This window comes from Penicillium canescens, assembly GCF_028828765.1.
Source record: "Penicillium canescens strain IBT 15451 chromosome Unknown utg000010l_segment0_segment0, whole genome shotgun sequence".
Classification (NCBI taxonomy): Eukaryota; Fungi; Ascomycota; class Eurotiomycetes; order Eurotiales; family Aspergillaceae; genus Penicillium; species Penicillium canescens.
Window position 1 is genome coordinate 3531567 of NW_026703972.1, and position 22636 is coordinate 3554202.

The 22636-nt window shown below is 52.4% G+C and overlaps 1 protein-coding gene across 1 annotated transcript; it reads left to right on the forward strand.

Annotated features, from left to right (window-relative positions):
- Positions 1 to 10337: 10337 nt before the first annotated feature.
- N7446_012569 (uncharacterized protein) lies at positions 10338 to 13702 on the forward strand (the record flags this gene model as incomplete). The annotated part of the gene is made up of 4 exons (XM_058521311.1): positions 10338 to 10427; positions 10612 to 11386; positions 11772 to 11863; positions 11930 to 13702. The coding sequence occupies 4 exons, from the start codon at positions 10338 to 10340 to the stop codon at positions 13700 to 13702; spliced, it is 2730 nt and encodes a 909-aa protein (XP_058366677.1).
- Between the last annotated feature and the right edge of the window lie 8934 nt (positions 13703 to 22636).

Sequence of the window (22636 nt, forward strand, 5' to 3'; positions counted from 1 at the left end):
GCAGCTCGAGGCAGTATTCGGTGCAGGTTAGCGGCAGAGTCCACCGCAATCTCCATGGTCGATTTACTATGCCATAGATAAATGTAAGGGTAGATTGGACTCATACTTATGGCGAGAGAGCGGTAGAGTATTCGACATCACACCGTTCCAGGCCGAGACACCCGGATACGCGCTGGATGTGAGAAAAGGCCCTGCCACGCTGGCCTGTGGATTTCTTACACACGTGGGCTCCCATGCCGTAAAGGAAACGCACTTTCAATGGTCCGATCCGAATGTTGCTAATATCTGTGCTATGGGTTTCGTGGAGAAGCTCGCGCTTCTCTTGCGCATTATGATCATTATTTCTTCTCAGCATTCAGACAAACCTTGCCGTAGTATTCTGGTCCAATACAATCACAAATAGCAGTTTCTCGTTGGGTGAGATATCGCAAGTCAATAAATGTGGCGCTACTGTGCGTATCAACCGCTAAGGATCGTACTTCAATAGCCGCAAGCAATCTTTGATCATTTGTTACATGGTGTGCGATTCTTGAGCACTACTGTAGTTTAGCTTTCTTGGGAGTTTCCTCACTTATGCAGACCGAGTACGAGCTTATTGGGGCAGGCAATACAAATCAGCTGCAATGATGGAAATAATCAAATCTTTAATCTACTCGGTAAAATGTGGTGGCTCGCGACAATAGCCCGAGGGTTCAAAAAAGCCATCTCGGTACAGTCCATATACCAGTCAAACTTTTCTGTCTGCACAGCTTAGAAGATCACTGGTAAAATACAAACACCCCATGCAACGACAAACGGTCCATCGCTCGCCATGGCATTAGCTTGGCACTGAGTCAATTGAGGCTTATCCAGTGACCGTCCAATCCGGCGTCAATGATGAGCGTGTTCATATTCTGTTGGTTGAACTGGTGGTCATACCTCAAGACCAATACAGACTGATCTTGCTCTGATATACATGATGTGATACCCAAGTAAACCTCCAGTCGCATCACTGCTGCCAACGCAGGGATCGTCCGATCTTCTGGCCCTCTGTAGCTTTGTTTGAACCCTGCTGTGTCCCCCTTTTGGATCTCACATTCGACGAGTGCCAATCGACCAAAAATGTCGGCCAGATCATTGCGTATCGATTCATTCCAGGTGGTTTGGTCCTGCAATGAGCGCTCAATAGACCTGCGGAGACTGTTAGCGCTTTACATTCTCACTCAAGATGGACCACAACTGACCGCATCCGGTTATCTAGCCTGGATGTTGTTAGCAGGCCAATCATGATTATGTGCTTGATAGGATTGTACTTACTCCGTCAGGCATTCCAGAGCAACCGAATTGCCATCTCCGGAAAGCTGAGTCTGCCCGCGTGGTTCCAAGTCCGTTTGGTGTCCAAACACAGTCTTCCGCTGTCGTACAGCTTCTTGTTCACTCTCATCGGCCGAGGTGCTATTGTCCTGGTCGACAGAGTCGTGTTCCTCCTGAAAGGATGAATCGTCCTCTGTGGTATCGCTTGTAGCGGATCTGGATGGACTACCAGTATCCTCAGACTCAGAAGACGACAAGGACAATGCACGTTGCAATCGGCTTCGAAAGTTCTGTCGTCGAGGAGCGTGCGAGACTTTTCGAATTCCGCCCATACTTGTGTCTGAGTTACGCTGGGGTGACGGGTGGTCCTAGTTCTGGTTTTCTGTGATAGGAGGAGGCGCTCGGGTTTTATAGCATGTTGTATCGCGGGATCAGGATTGACTGCTTGCTCGCAATTGAGGAGGGGTTCGCAAGTGCACGCATTTTTCATTCCTACTTTCTGCCCGTAGATATCTATTTCTGAATCTGCACATTTTTTAACAATGACTCACTAAGAGGCGGATCAGACAATGGAATTCAACAATGGGTGAAACAATGGGTGAAACAATGGGTGAAACAACCGGAAATTGTCAACAAGAACGGACGCTTGTGGCCGCGTTCAACGTTGTTGATTCTCAACGATATACGTTGCATCAAAGATTGTGGGTTGTTGATTGTCAACGAAACACATTGCATCAAAAAATGAGGGCTCGTTTGGGTCAAATCTCATAAACACATAAAAGTCGATTTTATCTGCCACACTTCAATCTTTTAAACTCAACAACCTACATCTTCAAGTTCACTTTCTGCAGTTTTATTCACCTGTTCTGACCACTTCTGCCAACTACCCAAGCATAACCATGTCCCCACGTAACGCATCCGGCTGGCCAGAATGGGAGGAGGAAAACCTTCTTCCATGGTTGGATGCCCATCCGGATCCGTCGTGGAAAGCTCTCTCCGACGCATATTATGAAGAATACCAGGTGCATCGAAGCGTTGAATCTTTACGAGGGAAAAAGTATCATTTTCTGCAAAAGCAGAGTCGCACTGGCGCCAAAGCTTCCCAAAATCCAGGCAAACCAAAGCGAGCCGTTCTCGTACGATGCTCCGTGGTCGGTAGCGCTTCACAGTCGAGTCTTTCAGCCAAGACCCCTGCCCAAAGGAACATCGACAAATGGTTCCAAATGATTCTAGCGGTCGACCCTAACCAGCCTGATGACAGCAAAAGGCCAACTCAAACGAACCCAATTTCAGGTACGAAACACTTAATCGTCTCATATTACATGCTGACCCTTTGCCACAGACCGCTTGACGCCAGCATCGCTTCCGTGCCGGCCTAAAAAAACACGGTCGTCATCCTGGAGGTGGGACTATGTGCATCGTGTCTGTGCTGCTAGGAAGCTGAGATACCGGCGAACAGAGCGTGCACTTTAGCAGCATTCATCGGTTGGATCGCTACATAGCGATGTCCAAGGAACAGTGGCCAACTATCTTGATAAACTAGACCTGGTGCATGTTCCTATATCAAAGGCTATGATCAGCAATGAAGCCTCAGTATGAGGAATATAAGCGTAGTTGTATACCGTTCCATGTATTCCGTAGAGGAAGTAGCAATCGCCCTTCTTTGGAATGACAATAATATAGAGGATGTCCCAAAGTCAAAGGACTCGAGCACGATGGTGATGCCCTTGGAACAGGCCCGCCTACACATTTTCATCCTTGTCATGCAAAACTAGGAGGATTTCATCGGAGTGTTATGTGGCCGGTAAGTACTGCAGACAGCGTATAAGGATTCACAATACTATGAGTGTTCCCGTAGGGAGACAGGATATGGTAGCAAGGGTGGCTCTGGGAAAATGGAAATACGGCAATCCTGTTGGCTCAAGGTAATACGTCTGCTTGGATTTGATAGGATCGATGGTCGAAAGCAGGGTAATCTTTGGTGTGAAGCGTGCGATTTGTTTTGGCCTACACCCAAGTCAGGAGGAAATCAGTTTGACAGAGACCGTGGAATCACGAGCGCAGCTGTCGATCATTAGCGGAACCGCAAATCATTCGACCGCTTAGTTTGGACGACCCATGGAATCGCCTGCTCGGTGAGAGAATCCGGTCGTCATGAAGGATTCAGGCCCGGGCTTCTGCCCCACTTGCTTTCTAGTTGCTCATGATCAAGCCCCCTACAGCCCAAAATAAAACAGAACTAGGGCAGAAACAACAAAGTCTAGGTCTGCCCATATATAGGAAATTGGAAAAGACCAACACTTACTAGAAAGATTCTCTCGCTACAGTCATAATCAAGATGCGGAGGGTGACTGAAATAAAATTTAGGGGCCGCAGGAGGGCCGGCCCACAACCTCAACCCATTTCCGGCAGCCAATCGGTTCCTCGGTTTTAGTGCAAAAACCGGAGATATTTTTACATAAGCTCATGTGGTCTGTCCATGACTGGCATAGTTTCTACAAGCTATCTGCTAGAGATATCGGACTGGCCATTGAATGGGGCTGATGATGGGGTTGTGTCAGATTCAAAGAGAGTATTCTCTTACGCGAAGCTTTATGCAGGACAGAAGACATAGCTTCTAGAACGTTCTACAGACCAGATAGACAAGGAGCAACTTGCCACTTGACAGGAGAATTATTCTCCTGTGACAGGAACCAGGAAAGCATAACCACGGATCGGGATTTAGCCTACCATTCTGTTGCCAGCGTGATATTCCAAATACCTCACCTGCCTGGACCGTACCTCGGCCGTACCTCCTAAGCAACAGAGTCCTTTTCGATCGGACACTGACGGCCGTCAAGTTTGGGCTTGTGGATCGGTCTGGACCTTTGCAAATCCTTCACTTCTTCTCCGGGCCATAAATAGAACCTCCTTGAACTAGTGTCCCGTGGTTCGTCGCTGGGATCTGTATCGCAGAACCGTACCTGCGTCTGTCTAAATTCGCGCACTGTGTTTGATTGGTCCGTCGGGTGCTATTTGTATCCAGAGTCTCATCAATGTGATAGTAGCGTTGCAATCTTGCGAGGGGGTGGCGATCACGCGAACCTAGCTCGTGGGCCTGGTTGCACATTTCACATGGTTGTCCTAGGCTCGGTTTCCTATGGAAACTTTCCAATAAGCTCTGGACTTTGTTTATGCCCTCCCAAAGAAGGACAATCCTCATCCTGAGCTTGAGAGTATGTCAATATCTGTGCGGCCAGGGAGTAGAGATTCTAGTAAAAGCAACATTGGCTGGCTGCGAGTAGACAGGGAAGAAACAACATTCAGTGGCGCGGGGCCAAGGATGAACAGATTGATTCGAGCGAGACCAAAGGAACCTCCAGCCAACCGCAGGTACAGTCCAGCGTTTCTGTCAGCCAGAAATTTTCCAACCTATTATTTTGGCACCAGTTGAAGCACTTCAACCCTCATGAAAGAGACGGTGACCGTGGCTAAACGGGCAGATGTAGGGTGCCACCGCTTGAGCGATTTAATTGCAAACTCAACAATATGTAGGAATCACATTTTTGCGGCGTTGCTTTCTTTCAACGGTTGATGAAAGCGGTTCACCATACTCAACGCAAGATTTGAGAGAAATGGTCCCAGGTCGAAACATGAATCTGCAGGCCACAAATCCTCCAAACACCATTTCAACGTCGTTCGACTTGCTTCAACGCCAACCAAAGGACAGTGATCTCTCTACCCTCGGCGCAATGGTTCCATGGTAGAGACTTGACCGAAAAATTATAAAAGGGGCCGAATTCCCAGCCCAAAAAACTCAGGACTTCGGTCCTCACACTTTGGTCCTCACACTTTGATGCATCATAGTGTCCCTCTCTTGCCTGCGGGCTTGAGAGTTTCCGTGACCACGGCTGTCGCTGCCACGAGCCCAGCGATGTAAGACTGTGCTCCCTCGCTGCCATGAGCCCCGCGAGTGTAGAAAGATGCTTCGCAGGATAGGTCTGCGTGAACAACAATCCTCGCAGGGGGTGCTGCGAAAACAAGACTACCCCGCAGGATAGGTCTGCGTCAACAACAATCCTCGCAGGGAGGTGCTGCGAAAACAAGACTACCTCGCAGGATAGGTCTGCGTCAACAACAATCCTCGCAGGGGGTGCTGCGAAAACAAGACTACCTCGCAGGATAGGTCTGCGTCAACAACGATCCTCGCAGGGGGGTGCTGCGAAAACAAGACTACCTCGCAGGGAGGTGCTGCGAAAACAAGACTACCCCGCAGGATAGGTCTGCGTCAACAACAATCCTCGCAGGGAGGTGCTGCGAAAACAAGACTACCTCGCAGGATAGGTCTGCGTCAACAACGATCCTCGCAGGGGGGTGCTGCGAAAACAAGACTACCTCGCAGGGAGGTGCTGCGAAAACAAGACTACCCCGCAGGATAGGTCTGCGTCAACAACAATCCTCGCAGGGAGGTGCTGCGAAAACAAGACTACCTCGCAGGATAGGTCTGCGTCAACAACAATCCTCGCAGGGAGGTGCTGCGAAAACAAGACTACCTCGCAGGATAGGTCTGCGTCAACAATAATCCTCGCAGGGAGGTGCTGCGAAAACAAGACTACCTCGCAGGATAGGTCTGCGTCAACAACGATCCTCGCAGGGGGTGCTGCGAAAACAAGACTACCTCGCAGGGAGGTGCTGCGAAAACAAGACTACCCCGCAGGATAGGTCTGCGTCAACAACAATCCTCGCAGGGAGGTGCTGCGAAAACAAGACTACCTCGCAGGATAGGTCTGCGTCAACAATAATCCTCGCAGGGAGGTGCTGCGAAAACAAGACTACCTCGCAGGATAGGTCTGCGTCAACAATAATCCTCGCAGGGAGGTGCTGCGAAAACAAGACTACCTCGCAGGATAGGTCTGCGTCAACAACAATCCTCGCAGGGGGGTGCTGCGAAAACAAGACTACCTCGCAGGATAGGTCTGCGTCAACAACGATCCTCGCAGGGGGTGCTGCGAAAACAAGACTACCTCGCAGGATAGGTCTGCGTCAACAACGATCCTCGCAGGGGGGTGCTGCGAAAACAAGACTACCTCGCAGGGAGGTGCTGCGAAAACAAGACTACCCCGCAGGATAGGTCTGCGTCAACAACAATCCTCGCAGGGAGGTGCTGCGAAAACAAGACTACCTCGCAGGATAGGTCTGCGTCAACAATAATCCTCGCAGGGAGGTGCTGCGAAAACAAGACTACCTCGCAGGATAGGTCTGCGTCAACAATAATCCTCGCAGGGAGGTGCTGCGAAAACAAGACTACCTCGCAGGATAGGTCTGCGTCAACAACAATCCTCGCAGGGGGTGCTGCGAAAACAAGACTACCTCGCAGGATAGGTCTGCGTCAACAACGATCCTCGCAGGGGGTGCTGCGAAAACAAGACTACCTCGCAGGGAGGTGCTGCGAAAACAAGACTACCCCGCAGGATAGGTCTGCGTCAACAACAATCCTCGCAGGGAGGTGCTGCGAAAACAAGACTACCTCGCAGGATAGGTCTGCGTCAACAATAATCCTCGCAGGGAGGTGCTGCGAAAACAAGACTACCTCGCAGGATAGGTCTGCGTGAACAATAATCCTCGCAGGGGGGCGCTGTGATGACAAGTGAGACCCGCAGGAGACCGCTGCGTTAACAAGTTCTCTGCAGGAGACCGCTGCATTACCAAGTTCTCCGCAGCCTAGGTCCTGCGTCAACAAGTGTGCCTCGCAGGATGGGCTCTGCGTCAACAAGTGTGCTTCGCAGGATGGGCTCTGCGTGATCAAGTGTGCCTCGCAGGATGGGCTCTGCGAAACCAAGAACTCCAGACCTTCCGTGACCACGGCTGTTGCTGCCACGAGCCCAGCGATGTAAGATTTGCGCTCCCTCACAGCCAATGAGCCCTGTGTATGTAAAAATGTGCTCCCTCGCAGCCAATGAGCCCTGTGACTGTAAAATGTGCTCCCTCGCTGCCCTGAGCCCCGCGAGTGTAAAATGGTGCTTCGCAGGACGAGCTCTGCGTCAACAAACGTGCTCTGCAGGGGACTGCTGCGTTAACAAGGCCTCTAGCGATGTGTAGGCACCTCTCCGTGGTGTTAGAGACCAGTATTCGAGCTTTCAACAGTATTCGAAGAAGCAAAGACCTGCCCAACCTCCTCATAGTCTGTTTCTTTTTCCGAAGGATCATCATTGGATAGATAGAATGAGCCCTAGATAGATCGTCCCAAATTCAATGGCCAAAATTATACGATAACAACGAAACTGTCATTTTTATCAAAGGGGAGGTTCCCAAATGTTCTGCGCTGATAGTTTGCGGTCCGATAGTCCTTTCGCGGTATTGAAACTGGCACCCTTCATTCAGGCGTAGATCAAACATGTCGGTGAGAATTGGTGAGAGTTGGTGGTGAGAGTGTTGATGTGTTGACGTGTTGATGTGTTGATGTTGTTGATTATTAAGTGATGCTTCAGTGTTCATGTCATTGAGGGGAGTTGATTGTGTGTTGTGTTGCATATTGTCTAAGATACAAGTAGGCTGGTGAACAGGTATATATGTATGCACGTGATCCCAGCCTCATTATTATCTCAGCAACCGGGATATTTGGGAATTGATATACCCCCAGTGAGCTCGCACTGGGCAGCAGCCCTCGCCAGGTTGTTGGGACAATGGATTCATACCTTCTCGTGGTGTCCGGTGTTAATCCCCGTTGGGGAGACCAAAGTGAATCCGCCGTGGTTGTGCGGTCCAGCCCGGCGCGGTTGGCGCGGGGCACGACCGCACAACCACACCAAAATCAGGGGATAACGGGATATGAAAACCATCCGACTTCTTCTTACCCGACTCGCACTCGGGCCCGATACTGGTCTTGCATTACCAGTGGAAGTGGTGTCGCCTAAGGAGAAGACAGGACACCCCTGAGCTTGCATACGGTCTGGGATCGCATCGTGCGAGATGCGACGAGGTGGTAGTGAACTGGTGACACAGGCAGTCAAGCTGATATCAGACAGACCTCGTTCAAGGCCCAGAGGCCTCGTTAAGACTTGAACTCGCTAAGGCCCGGAGACATCGCTCGCTGGAGACCTCGTTAAGGCTCAGCCACGGGCAAGCTTTAGGGCGACTGCTCTTCGGGACACGGGCACCACCGAGACACGGGCATCCTCCTGGGAGATACACGGGCGTTCTGGAAGGGACTGGTAGTTGGCTGGTGGCAAACGATGGACCTCGTTAAGGCGTTGCCACGGGCAAACCATCGATCCTGCTCAGGCATCGGGGACCAAGCTTGGTTAGTGGAGAGCAACCGACATATACTGCCGGATGGAGCGTATGGAGGACTTTCTGCAAGACACGGTCGGCCTGGCGGAGGGAGACCTCCTCAGGTAACGCGAAACGAGAGTGAAAGCTCTCGCGGGGCGTGGTGTACAATGGCAGCCACTGCGGCAGGGTCGGGGCCTGTCAAGAGACTGTCTGTATAGCCCGAGAGGACGGATGCGCGTGTCGGTGTACAAAAAGCCGGGAGTCAACTACCCCACTCGCACTGGGGGCCTGAGATCGACCTTGGTCGGTTGAAGCGGTGTCGTCCTAGTTGGCTTGCCCGTTATGTATGCTTAAGGAGCAAACTGAGAGACACCCAGGGTGAGAGGTGTGGTGAACCTCAAAAGACCAGAAGCCTCATTTATCGGGTGAAAAACTGGGGTAGTGGTCTATGCAAGTAGACCTGTCGAAGCTACTTAATGTCTTTTGGTCAACAGGGCCACCATCATCTAGGGACAGTTTCAACCGGGATATTCCAACAGAGTTCACATACACTACTTATCCCTACTACCGCTCGGCCCCGCCAGATGGAGGTCGACGACCCCCCTGCGGCCGACCCTCGACCGGGAACTCCGCACCTCTTCGAGTCCTCGGAACCCCCTTCGGACCCTGCCACGCCTACTCCCTTCCCTCGAAGCTCCCTGAAACGTAGAGCAGTCTCTCCACCCGCAGGCCCAGTCCTGGGCCTCGATAGCCACTCCCGTGCCCGGCCAGGAAGCCTGGCAAACCACGGCGCCGAACCAACGTGACCGAACCCGGCAGCGGCAGCGCCAGACGAAAGAAAGTGACTCCCGCATCTTCCTCCGACTCCCAAGCTCCTCCAGCTTACGGGATATTGGGCCCCATGGCGTCCGAGTCACACTAGCATGCAAAGTCCCCGGCGAAATCACACGAGTACAAACTGTCCCTACAGGCTACGCTATATCCGCAACCAATGAAGGCACGACCTTCCTACTCTCTTCTCAGGCTAAACAGCTAGCCGGGGACGGCTACTTCGAGGCCGCGACGGAATACCACCAGGTCGTGGTCTCCCGTATCCCACAGCGAATCTGGACCCCCGATAATGGCTGGATGCCCACTACAGTCAGCGATATTAGTGTAGAAGCGGAGCGAATAACCGGCCAAAAGCCGCTCACGACCAAGCTCTCTAACCACCGGATCGAAGCAGACTCTGTCACAGCGGTTATAGCTTTCCCAAAGAAGCTCCGCTACGCGCTTCAGCTATTCGGCGCCTCCGGCCTTTCTAGGCCCACTCGCCCAAAGCAACGGCCGCTACAGTGTACCCGCTGCCACAGCTTCCATGACACGCGGGCCTGCCGCTCTAGCGAACGCTGCGTCTCCTGCGGATCGTCCAAGCCAGAACATACCTGCCGCGCGCAATGCATTAACTGCCATGGACCGCATGCTGCGGACTACCCAAAATGCCCCGCTAGGCCCTATACACAGAAAGGGGCTATCGTCCGCCTCTCGAAAGCTGCCTTGACTGCCGTTCGTAAGGCCGGCCGGACCGCCTTCCAGCAACAACAAGCTAGACGCACCCCTGACCCACGAGCGACTAACCCGGGTCTTCACTATCAACCGTCAAGCCAGCTCTCCCAGGAGCTCGCGAACCAACTCTCCCCCAACGCAGAGCTATGAGAATACTACAGGCCAATGTCGGGTGGGGCGGCCCTACCCACGACCTACTTCTATCGTACGAAGCTGACGTCATCCTAGTCCAGGAGCCCTGGACTGATATGACGAGGCAACTCACGAAGACTCACCCACGCTACCAGCTGTTTGGCCCTACCACCCGCTGGGGAGCTAGGCCTAGAGCTCTGACATACGTACGCAGGGACCTCCCCGCGTTCCCCCTCCCACACCCCGATTCGCCCGATATCGCAGCAGTCTGCATATCCGGACTCACAATAATCAACACTTACCGCCCCCCAAAGGATCTAGTGGTCCCAAACACATCCAGTTCAACACCATCTACCCTCCACACGCTCCTGCAGTACTCCCCCCCCGCAGAACACCATCCTAGCCGGGGACTTCAACACCCACCACCCACTCTGGCAGCCGGAGACGGAGGCTCACAACACTACCCCAGGAGCAACAGCGCTTATAGAGTGGCTGGTGGCCAACGGACTAGCCCTTTGCATCGAGCCCGGCACCCCTACCCGCGGGCCAAACACCATAGACCTCGTCTTCTCAGACATCCCCGTGGAAGCTACAGCAGAGGACCACCTCTCTTCCACGAGTGACCACGCAACGATACTAATAACAGTAGACTGGCAGGAACCCCCACCCCGCCGGAAGCTGGGCTCGACCGACTGGGAGAAGGCTAAGGCATTACTCAACCTGCCGCATAAGGACCTTCCTGTTGACGACATAGCCGAAAAACTAGTCAACACCGTGCAAGAAGCCATCCGAGGCGCATCTAAATATAACACCCGCGGGCTCCCACGTACCCCTTGGTGGACGTCGGAGCTCACAGACCTGCTACGACAGACACGGCAGCAGCAGGCGCCCGACTACCTGCCACTTCGGAGAGCGGTTTCCCGCGCGAAGGCCAGCCACTGGAAGGAGCGGATCGAGCACGCCACTTCACCCACAGACGCCTTCACACTCGCCAGATTGCACAGGCGCGCAGACCAGCTCTCCGCTCCCCCCTTTACATATCCGGAACGACCGGGTCACGACGCCACAGGGCAAGGCGGACACCTTCCTCACTCACCTCCTAGAGAAGGGAACCTCTCTCCCGCACCAGCAGGAGGAGGGTCCCCCGACTCAGCCCCGAGATCCAGTAGGACTACCAACGAAGGAGGACTGCTGGGCCGCCCTCTGCGCGCCCACTCCGTCTGCCCCTGGAGAGGACGGACTTGCCACGACAGTTTGGAGGGAACTCTGGTCGGTCGTGGGCGACCTAGTCACATCACTCTTCCGCCGCAGCCTAACAGAAGGGCACTTCCCGCAAACCTTCAAATCTGCAAAGGTCGTTATGCTACCAAAGCCGGGGAAGAGGGACCTCACCCAGCCAAAGTCCTGGCGACCCATTAGCTTACTCTCCACCCTAGGCAAAGGCCTAGAACGCTTCATCGCGCAGCGACTCACGGTTCAGACCATTCAAGCACAACTACTAATATCGTGCCACTTCGGCGCCCTACCCGGCCGCTCAGCCGTAGACCTAGTCCAGATCCTTACCCATAGGGTGGAGAGAGCCTTCCAGCAGAAGAAGGTGGCCTCGTTACTACTACTGGACGTGAAAGGGGCCTTCGACGCGGTTGATCACCAGCGGCTCCTATCCCACCTACGCCTCCAGGGATGGGACGAAGGCCTTACCTCTTAGATACACGACTGGCTATCCGACCGCTCCGTTTCGGTCCAGGTCGGAGACGCTACCGCCACCGCAAAAATAAGAGGAGGCCTCCCACAGGGGTCCCCGCTGTCCCCAGTCCTCTTCCTCCTATATGCGGCGAAGATAGTCTCCTCGCAAGATAACTCCTTCTGCTACGCGGATGACCTAGGGCTACTGTTCTTCGGGGACTCCCTCGAGGAGACATCCCAGCAGCTAGTAGAAGTATACAAAACGATCACCCTATCTGGAGCAGCATCAGGTCTCCCATTCTCCCTAGAGAAGACGGAGATACAACATTTCTCGAAGCGGCGGAAGCTGTCCGCGCCTACGGTCACTCTACCAGGGGTAGGCGAGATTAAGCCATCCCCATATACCCGTTGGTTAGGCGTCTTACTGGACAGCAAGCTCACCTACCGACCACACATCAACTGGGTCTTCAGCCGGGGCAAGCAGCTCGCACTACATCTCCGGAAACTCAGCAACACCCAGCGAGGATGCCCGGTTGCCTCTATGCGCGCAGCGGTCATTCAGTGCGTGATACCGACAGCGTTATACGGCGCGGAGGTCTTCTACACCGGCCGAGGGCAGAAGGGTCTCATCGACTCCCTACGCTCCCTACTCCGGCTCGCTGCTCTAGCCATTCTTCCAGCTTACAGAACAACCCCTACCTCAGCGCTACTCCGCGAGGCAGACCTACCCTACCCGGAAGCCCTCCTCGACGGCGTCCTCCAAAGAGCAGCAGTCCGATACGCGAGCCTAGACGCTAGGCACCCGATCGCGAGAGTTACCATCGATGCATACGATACTAAAGGGACGAGACTCACCAGAATCCTCCAACGCGTCCCAACGCCGGCACCGGAGAGAGCACGTGTAGAGTCACGTCTCCCACCGCTCCGCATACTACCTACCACAGACGCAAACAAGGCCGCATACGCACCAGCACCGCTACGGTTAACGGTCTACTCGGACGGCTCACGCACTGGCCAAGGGGCTGGGTACGGGTTCGTGGTCTACTACGGCTCTATCCCTATCACCCAAGGGTATGGGCCAGCTGGCTCCCAGTCAGAGGTGTACGACGCCGAGATTATGGGCGCAGTAGAGGGCCTCCAGGCGGCTGTCAACCTACCCTGTGCAAGCTACTCCACCGGCCTCGTTGTCCTCCTCGATAACCTCGCTGCCGCTAGCTTACTCGCGGACGGGAGGCCTGCGCCACACAGACGAAAACTCACGGACTTATTCCAAAAGCTTACTACCCAGTGGGAATCCGCTCCCTATATCCTCAGCACACCCCGCACGCCCGTGGAGGTGCGCTGGATGCCAGGCCACTCTGGGATAGCAGGGAACGAGACTGCCGATGAGCTAGCAAAGAGGGGCGCAGCGTTAGACGGCTCCCATATTCCCCCTTCCCCATCTTACCTTGTGCGCGAAGCAAAACAACATATCCGCACGGCAACGCGTGCTGCGTATACCAGAGACGCACCTCAGGCATACCGAGACCTAAATATCCAACCTCACACCAAGAGCAGCCGCGCTCGGGAACACAGGCTTCCCCGCGGGGTGCTCGGCCGGCTGCTAGCCGCACGGACTGGCCATGGTGACTTCCAGGTATACCACGAGAGGTTCCATCATAGGGACTCCCTTACGACCTGCTCCTGCGGTAAGCCAAAATCCCCCGTCCACTTCTTCTTCTGCCCGCCTGCGAGGAAACGCTGGAAGGATCGATGGAAAGGCCGAAAGGCCAGCCCATCTGCAATGATAAACTAGATACTGAGCACAGCTGCTGGGGCCGAGGAATTCGGCCGTTTCGTGCCAGAAACGTTCTTCTTCAAGGACATCTGCCCAAATCGGGCACAAACATGCGCCGCATAGCGCAACAGTCTTCACCTCTGCCCAGATGGGAGAGGCCGGCACCCTCTCCCATCCGCGGGTAGTCAGTCCACCCCCAGGAACCCAGGCCAGGATAGTGCCTGGCGCTTCTTTAACCCTTTCTCAGCACGTAGTGCTCAATTTTGCTGCTTTCCAGCGTGTATTTAGTAAATCCTCGCTTAGGTAGCACGTCCAGTTACCCCTCGGGAGGTAGTGGGTCACCTGCCAAGTGACCTGCCAGCGACGTTAAGTAATCAATAATAATAATAATAATAATAATTTCAACAGATGTGTTGATGTGTTGATGTGTTGATGTGTTTGTTGAATATCACGGCGGCTAAGCTTATGGAGTGGATTAGGGTCGGAGATATAAAGACGGGCTACCCCTCTCCTGTAAATAAGTCAATCAATCAATAAAGGGAGTAGTTTTATTGGGGTTGCCTCACAATGCCCGTAGCCTCACGTGATATCTACACCGACACTACTGAGGGCCTCTTCCTCCTACAACTGCCTCACGAGAGTCAGTTCCTTACCTCTGCGGGTAGCTCGTCATCTCTCACGCAGTCAAGTCTTGATTTTGTTTCACGTCCTTCTCCAGGGCAACAGCACCGATAGGCCCTGACTATATCGCTCTCCACCATGACGTTCAGCCAGTCTAGCAGTGCCACTCCTGCCCCGCTCGACTCCGCTTGGCCGCCGGCCCACATTTGGGAAACCATGGATGCGGCAGACCGTGCCAGCTGGCTAGGACAGATACAGAGAGATCGGGCTAGGCGCCTTGAATTCGATGTAGCGGAGACCGATCTCCGCCACAGAAGGCCTCGTGTGGACCTGCAAGATGACGATAATCTCGAAGTAAACCGTGAGCCACTCCCCGAAGTCAAACCACTCATCGACATATTTCCGGGTGTCTCCGCCGCCCTTCTTACTCGCGTCTTTGAGAAGAAGTTGAAGGCGACTGAACTCATACGCTTCAAAGAGAAGTCAGTCACCGAGCTAGATCAGGAGGACAGAGTCTTCGAGATGACCGAGTTGGGAGGCACAGTAGGCTTCAAGAAGGCAGCAGCGTCGCTTAAGGACTGGGGCCCCAACCCTCAAATATGGACGACCTGCTTTCTTGCCTATCTGGCCGTTGTAGGATATCTCTTCGGCGAAAAACATCCTAAAGCAGTTCCCAATCTACTCATGTTTATGAGGCAGATCCTGGACTTCGCTCAGACTTATCAGTGGTCGGAAGCAGTCCTCCCACTTGCCCTTAATTTCCACCAATACATGATGGATAAAGGAGAGTTATCGACGGACAACTACCTGGTCACAGGCCCATTTCGCGAGAAATACCTCCGCCACAATCTCACCCTGTCTGCGAAGTCACCAACAAACCCTCCAACCCGGCCTCGTCAAGCTAGGAATACCAGATCTTCGAATAATGAGACAGAAGTTTGCGATAAGTTCAATACGACAGGGTGCACCTGGGAAGGCTGTAAGAGACGTCATGAGTGCACAGCATGTGGCCTAAGCGAGCATGGCGCCTCCTCCTGCCGCAAGAAGAAATAGCAAGTGACAGCCCTTGAGAACTGCACTAGTGACACCGACAACGTTGTTCTCAATCCCCTATCCCTAAGCCTCATACCACAGGGGCAACCACCCAGACCAAACACTGCTGTTCAATACCCTGTTTTCAACCCAGAGCTCCCAAGGCTACAGTCCTCTCCGTCGCCACTGCATGCGAAAGGCTGGAGCAATCTTCTACGCTACTACCCGGGCGATCTCGGGTCCACTATCGCTGGCATTCTGACCTACGGTGTTCAGGTCGGCTATAGGGGCAAGAAGCAGTTTCGCTATTCCTCCAACCATCACATACATGAACCCGGCATGATCACGGCCAAACTAGCAGAGGATCTCAGCCTCGGTCGTGTTAGACTAGCCTCTAGGCCCTCCTTCGTTTCACCGCTTGGGTTAGTCCCTAAGCACGACGGGGGATGGCGCCGCATCCATGATCTATCCTGGCCCCCTGGACAGGGCCTTAACCAGGGCATACCGGACTCCTGGTCAGCTATCGAATACATGACAATCGATGACATATACGAACAGGTCATACAAGCTGGCCCAGGTTGCACAATAATCAAGAGGGACATCAAGGACGCCTTCCGAATCGTCCCCATTGCCGAGGATAACCAGCACCTCCTTGCCTTCCAGTGGACCGATTCCACTTATGTCGAATGCTGCCTCCCCTTTGGCGTCGCAACGGCCCCGTTTCTCTTCAACCTCTTCGCCGAGGCACTCCATTGGATACTCCAATGCCTCCTCCCTGCATTCCATATCAATCATTACCTAGATGACTTCATCACAATTACTCAGTCTCCCTCAGTGTCCGACCCCACAGGTCTTTTTGATGAGGTTTATAACAGAGTCACCGACTATCTACGTATTCCTCGCAATACACAAAAGGACCAGCAAGGGACCTGTGTTACAGTCCTAGGTATCCAGATCGACTCTATTGCAATGGAAGCTCGTCTGCCGCCAGAAAAGTTGTGCCGCGCCACATTGGACGCCGCAGCTGCCCTGAACGCAGCGAGTCTCTCCGTCAAGCAAGCAGAGCGCCTCACAGGCTTATTAGCCTTTTGTTCAAGAGTTGTCCGACTTGGAAGAACAAGATTACAGTCTCTATACACCTTCCAAGCCGCTTTCCCACATGGGAGTAGTGCGCGCCGCCGTATCCCTTACGAGATACGTGACGATTTGGAATGGTGGAGGGACTCCTTGTCTCTCTTCAACGGCGTACTCCTAATTGACCCCTGCCGCCGCCCCATCACGCATCTCTACACAGATGCCTCTAGTATAGGCCAGGGGCTCTTCTTCTTCTCATCCCAGTCTACATTAGACTGCTGGCTGGCCCATTGTCACCAGCTTCATCCAAGCAATGCTGCCACATTGGCCCTTGCTGAAGACGCACATGCGCACATCAATACCAACGAAGTAGACGCTATTCTACAAGGCTTCCTACTCTTCAGCCACCATTGGCTCCATCATACTCTCGTTATCCACACGGATAGCTCCACAGCGCACACGGGACTCAAGAAAGGCTTTCTTCATGGTCCGCCTAACGCACCTCTGAAGAGCCTGCTTATCCTAGCGGCAGCGAGAGACATCCACATCGTGCCACACTGGCTCCCCTCCGGGGAAAATACATTAGCAGACGCGCTCTCACGTAACAATCTTGAAGACATTGCTAACATTTGTCCCCATTGGCAGGACCTCTCGGTATTGAACCGCCCGCGTGGTTCTCTTCACGAGCTCCTCAGCTCAATACCGGCCACCTAAAACTGCTCTGGAACGGACTCAGCGCCAACACCCGTTCCGTTTACCTCTCCGTTCAGCGCAGCTACGAAAAGCACTGCGCGCTACAAAATTTCTCCGCATGGCCAGTGTCAAGACATTCATTAACCTCATGGCTAAGCTCACGACTCCTTGGTAACGCCAGCCAAAAGGCCGTCAAGCCTGACACCGCACTCGCCGACCTAGCCGCTCTCCGAGCCTACCATATCGATAATTTCCTTGACGATAAACTCTTCGATAACAAGCATTTTCGACGTCTCATAGACGGTGCGAGAAGACTCAACCCCATCACAAAAGTACGGGTCAGAAAACCTATTTCGCGTGACACTATTACGAAACTATCCGCGGGCCTCGCCGCACTCCCGTCACGGCCCTTGGAGATGTCTGCGAACCTTCTAGACGACTTGAACTTCGCAACCGCGTGCCGGGTAGCATTTGCTGGATTCCTCCGCCTCGGCGAATTCACCTACAAGACTGAAGACCTTAGCACACATTCTATCTTCTCAGCCACAAAGTTAACTCGCTCCGACGTCAGATTCTCGTCCTCGTTAGACCACGCACAACTCACACTCAAGCGCAGTAAGACGGACCGCCGCCACGAAGGGGTGCAAATTGTTCTTGCAAAGACGGGAGACGGCGCTTGCCCTGTTGATGCCCTTCAGAAGCTGCTACTCCTCGATCCTAGAGGGCCCGACGCCCCGTTGTTCTCCTTCCACAGAAGACCATTCAGTCGCAACAACTTCCTCTCGACCTTATCTACTAAGCTAAGAGCGCTTGGACTACGGACAGAGGGCTACTCGGGTCACAGTTTTCGGAAGGGCGCAGCTCAGCATGCGCACGATAGTGGGATACTCGACGACCAGATTCAGATGCTAGGGAGATGGACCTCAGAGTCTTTCAGGGTGTATTTTACGGCGAACGCGTCAGTTTTGTACAAGCTCAATCACCAGTTCCAGACAGGCTCGCCGGCCCCGCTGTCTCTGCTGCTTCCACCACCGTCCCGTCCACCATCCTAGTTTGGCCGGGTCATTTTGGGCCTATCTGACGCTACGGTCTACGACCGCAGCGACAGGTGACCCGGTATGGCCAAACTACACTCTTCTTGCTCCTCTTGACTGCGTGAGGTCACCAATAAACCGTCTTAATATTGAGGCAATGAAGCTGTTCATTCTTTGATTTTACCAAGAGCGCTCACATTTTCATCTAAGGAACATGGAAATTTGCTGGCCTCGCTCGAGTGTTGATTGTCTGAGCTGTGTGTGGTTCTGTCCGTCTAGGCTGCAGGAAGCGTCAGGCCGCGGTCGCGCGGGCGCGGGTACTCAACTCGTCAACCCGTTGAAGCTTGGCCGTCCTTGTTGACGGGAGTCAACTTTTGAACTCGTGATCATGGTTAAGATAGATACCTTGTTTTTTCGATTTTCTTTTTCGGTCCTCTAGATTGTACTCTATTTACTTTTGGGATTTCTGAGCTCTCAACCGAATGTGGAAAATGCGTTGTGATTGAATATATATCTCCTGGACTGTTCATCACCAGTTAGCCAATAATATGAAGCACATTCACCAACCATCAACACCACGAGATTCACATCAGCACCATCATTGAACGGACTGCTAACAGAGCCCCGAAAAATCTTTGGGTTGTAGGCAAAGTCAGACTGTGTTGATTGACTTTCATGGTGAAAGTGAGAATGAGTTACCACCTACGTCTGCTAGTCTATAAAATCCTCTAAGAGTTGTTGGGCATGCTATTGCCCAGACACTCGACTTTTCCCTACGATCAAGATGGATGCCCCTAACAGCACGCCAGACCAGGAAGCAGAAGGAGAACAACAGTCTAGTGCGTTGCCAATCATTTGTGAAAAAGACAATTCGCAGGAAACTTCCGATGATGCACCAATGGTAAGTGGAAAGACTCAGCTTCGAATGCTCTTGCTGACCATTACAGCCCTCTACATCGGAACAGGAAGCAGAAACAAGACATTCCTTGGCGACTGAGCCCTTTCAACCTATTCTGAAGGTGCTAGCAGACCTCGAACGCAACGATCCCAAGTCCGCCTTTCCCGCGGCTCGTCTTGTCGGACTCTATCGACGCCTATGGGAGTCGTGCGTGTCCAAACACATTGATGGCCAGAAGCTAGAGCAGAGCAATCGTATCTTGAAGGAGGCTAGCAGACACCTGACTAAAGAGAGGGATGGACTTCAGCTGCGCCACGACAAGCAGCTGTCTCGGCTGCGCTTCTTTGAGCAGGCACTGGAATCATCTCGGGGTCGATTGACTAGGATCCTCGATGACTGGGATCACCCTTGCAGACTCAATCTACCAGGGTTTTTGGACAACGCAAGAGAAGAGTGAAGCATTGCATGTTCATATTTGTCCTGTCTTACTTTAACAACTTGGAGATAATACAACAGAGCCGCAATTGAAAGAGAATTACTGCATGGAAAGCATTTTATATCTTTGCAAGTATTTACAGTAAGAAGGGCATGAATAGCCGTCGTGGAATGTGGTAGAGGCCCCATACGAGGCCATAGGGTCATGCGGAGCCTAATGGCTATTGCACCAATCCTATGTCGGGGGACTTTGTCTAGCAACTGCCTGCGTACTCGACACAGATTCCCCAGGGCCGTTTCAACCTGGGGAAAAAAGAACATATGCTCTTCTATAGACTCGCCAGATGTCGAACCAAACCGAGCTAGTCGACGCTCTATCTATTGCACCTCTTCGGGGAAAAAAAAGGGAACGCTGACTTGTAGAAATTATCGCTAGTCTGAGTAGAAATGAACGGAGAATCTGGACCCGTCCACTTGAAGCCGGACAGATTGTCGTTATTGGGGTTAAAAAACATTCATTCAAGGGAGACCCCCGGTCCCATATTCTGCAGGCTCGGTTTCATCCTAGATAATATGTCGCGGATCCAGATCCGTGGCAAGACATGAGGGCGTTGTCGATATACCAGAAGACTTCTGCCAGATAGCGTGAAGGTCAAGATCGAAATCACAGTCACTAACTTTAGCACAAAACACGCATTGAAAGAAACAGGTACGGACAATACTCGCTCATTTCGTCCATTTCAATTCAGGATCTGCTGGTGGGAAATTACAGAAGTGTATAAAGTAGCATTTAACGGGTTGGGAGGGACAAGATGCCGCAAGCTGAGCAGAGATCTTATTTATCTTCAATTATAGAAGACCAGGGCACGTTAGGAGGGCTTTACGGTCAGACCCTAAGGTCTCGAAAACCAAGCGCTGGAAATATCAACAGCTGTGGAACGTTGACACTTCGTCACAGAACCCGATTAATTTCATCCGCAATTGCATTCGCATTCTCTATAATTAGCGAAAATAACTGGTAGAGAGCACCAATACACAGCAGAAATATCCAAACGTGTCCTTATCCACGAGCGCCCCACAATATACTGAGACCTTATCAATTCCCATCAACATGATAGGCTTGAGGATCGCTCGCTTGCAAGGCTGAAACCACGCCGTTACAAAGGGCCTGAAATGCTCGTTTTCGATCCCACAATACCAGTTTCTGTTCCTCGCAAAGCTGCAGAAGGATGTCACTGTCGCTTGCTAGCCACTCATTCAACTCTTGAAGCTGTCGCTGCTCATCCTCAAGTCGCATCTTCTCGGCAGATTTGACGACGTAGCATTCCCATAGGCAAAAGTACAGGTCGAGCAGTTTCAGGGCTGGCGTAGCGAGGGTGTCATTGTATTGTAGAATTTTCATAAACTCCGCCGTCAGGGCACCAGGTGTCACTGGGATCTGCAGAGTATTAGCGTATCTGTTCATTTCCTGCCGAAGAGGGTATGGCTGACCTTGGGCTCGATGATTGTGCCGTTTGAAGATTCTTGTGGGTGGTTTTCCAAGGAGTCATCTTCTCCCTGTTGGGACATCCGACGCTGTCTCTTGGCTGGCCGATCAATTGGAGAACGCGAGGTGGGATTGTCCATCGTGGCTGTGGAAATGAAATGGAGGAAAAGTTCTGCTCGAGAGCCTTTTATAGACCGGCAAGTCACAGCAAGGCTGCTGTGACTGCACTCATAACCCCTCGGGTCTGGTTTTCAACAGCGCTGAATAGTTCAGTAAACAGTTACCTCAACCGTTGATGCTCGATCTCACCTGTTGTTCACCCAAATACTCAGTTATATGAGGAATTGGGCGACAGGTGAAGCCTTACAACATACATTGCAGATGATATCCCTAATGGTGGCATGCAAGTGTATTCCTGATGCATTCGATCCTAAATCGAGTAGAGTTCGTTGAAGTTAATTGTGACGTTATTGTGACTGCGAACCATCTGAACGACGGTGATGCAGATTTCGATTTCAGATAGTGCTTCATATCACGAGAGTTACCTAAATTAAATATCACTCGCTTTTACAGACCACGGCCCAAGTGTCTCCCTGGCAACGGCGCCAAAATCGTTTGACCGGAGTTATCGTCTTCTATCCGGTTCCCAATGATCCTTCGGATGTAATAGTCACTTCCCAACTCTAAAGATCTCCTGAAACTACCATTTTGTCAGTCTTCTACACACTACAAGCGCAATACAATTGGGACTTATCAAAAAAAAGTTAACTGCTTGTTTCCCAAAGCTTAAGCGAAAGCTTCAAAATTCATTCAAAGTCTTTTCTCCCAGTCGATCAAAATATCTCCCAAATATCCCTGCCACCGCTTCTGAATCCGAACGCACGCGGCGATCAGCTGCCCCATCCCCAGAGGTGTCCCCAACAAACATAAAAAACCATGAAAAAGAAACAACAGACACCTCGATTGACTTGCAATCCATCACCACAGAGCGCCACAAAACAGAGTCAAGCTCAACTCATCATCTGACTCAGATCCCGCGAGGAGAGTAGCAGGCTGGGCGGGTAAGTTGTGAAAAAGCAAAAGCTTTCGGGTGGCCACTTCCGTGGGAAACTTGTGACAGTTGCCAGAGAACGTCAATCAACTTTCTTTATCGGAGAACACCGTACTGATCACTGGAGGCATGTAACGGATACAGCTCAACTGAAGGGGTTTCTCGTCTTGAGAAGATCTGGACGACGGATTTTCACGGCTCCGGCCAACCTAAGCACCGCTCGATTTGCCTCTTCGGGCAGTATTTCCTTGTTTTTGAGAAGGCCTCATTGGGGAACACGGCCATGTCAACGCTGTAGGGCATGCTGCTTGGCCACGCATGTACCAATAGAGGCGAATCATGAGTTTCCGACTGACCCATGACATCTTTGGCTTGATCTAGGCGAGCATCTAACAAACGCAAAATTCGGTTGGCCCACACCTTTCGTCGAGAGCTATGGCGTCTGCACTCAAAACAAAGAAATTGCTTTGCAGCCAAAGATAATCTCTGCGCTAAATGATATGCGAAAGAGGAGTTATGGGAGAGCTGAAAGCACAATACTCCATTTATCCGGCAATCAATCGGCACGGTGTTTTGACAGTGATCCCATATGCACCGCTCACGGTGCAGTGGATCGCCCAATGCTTGG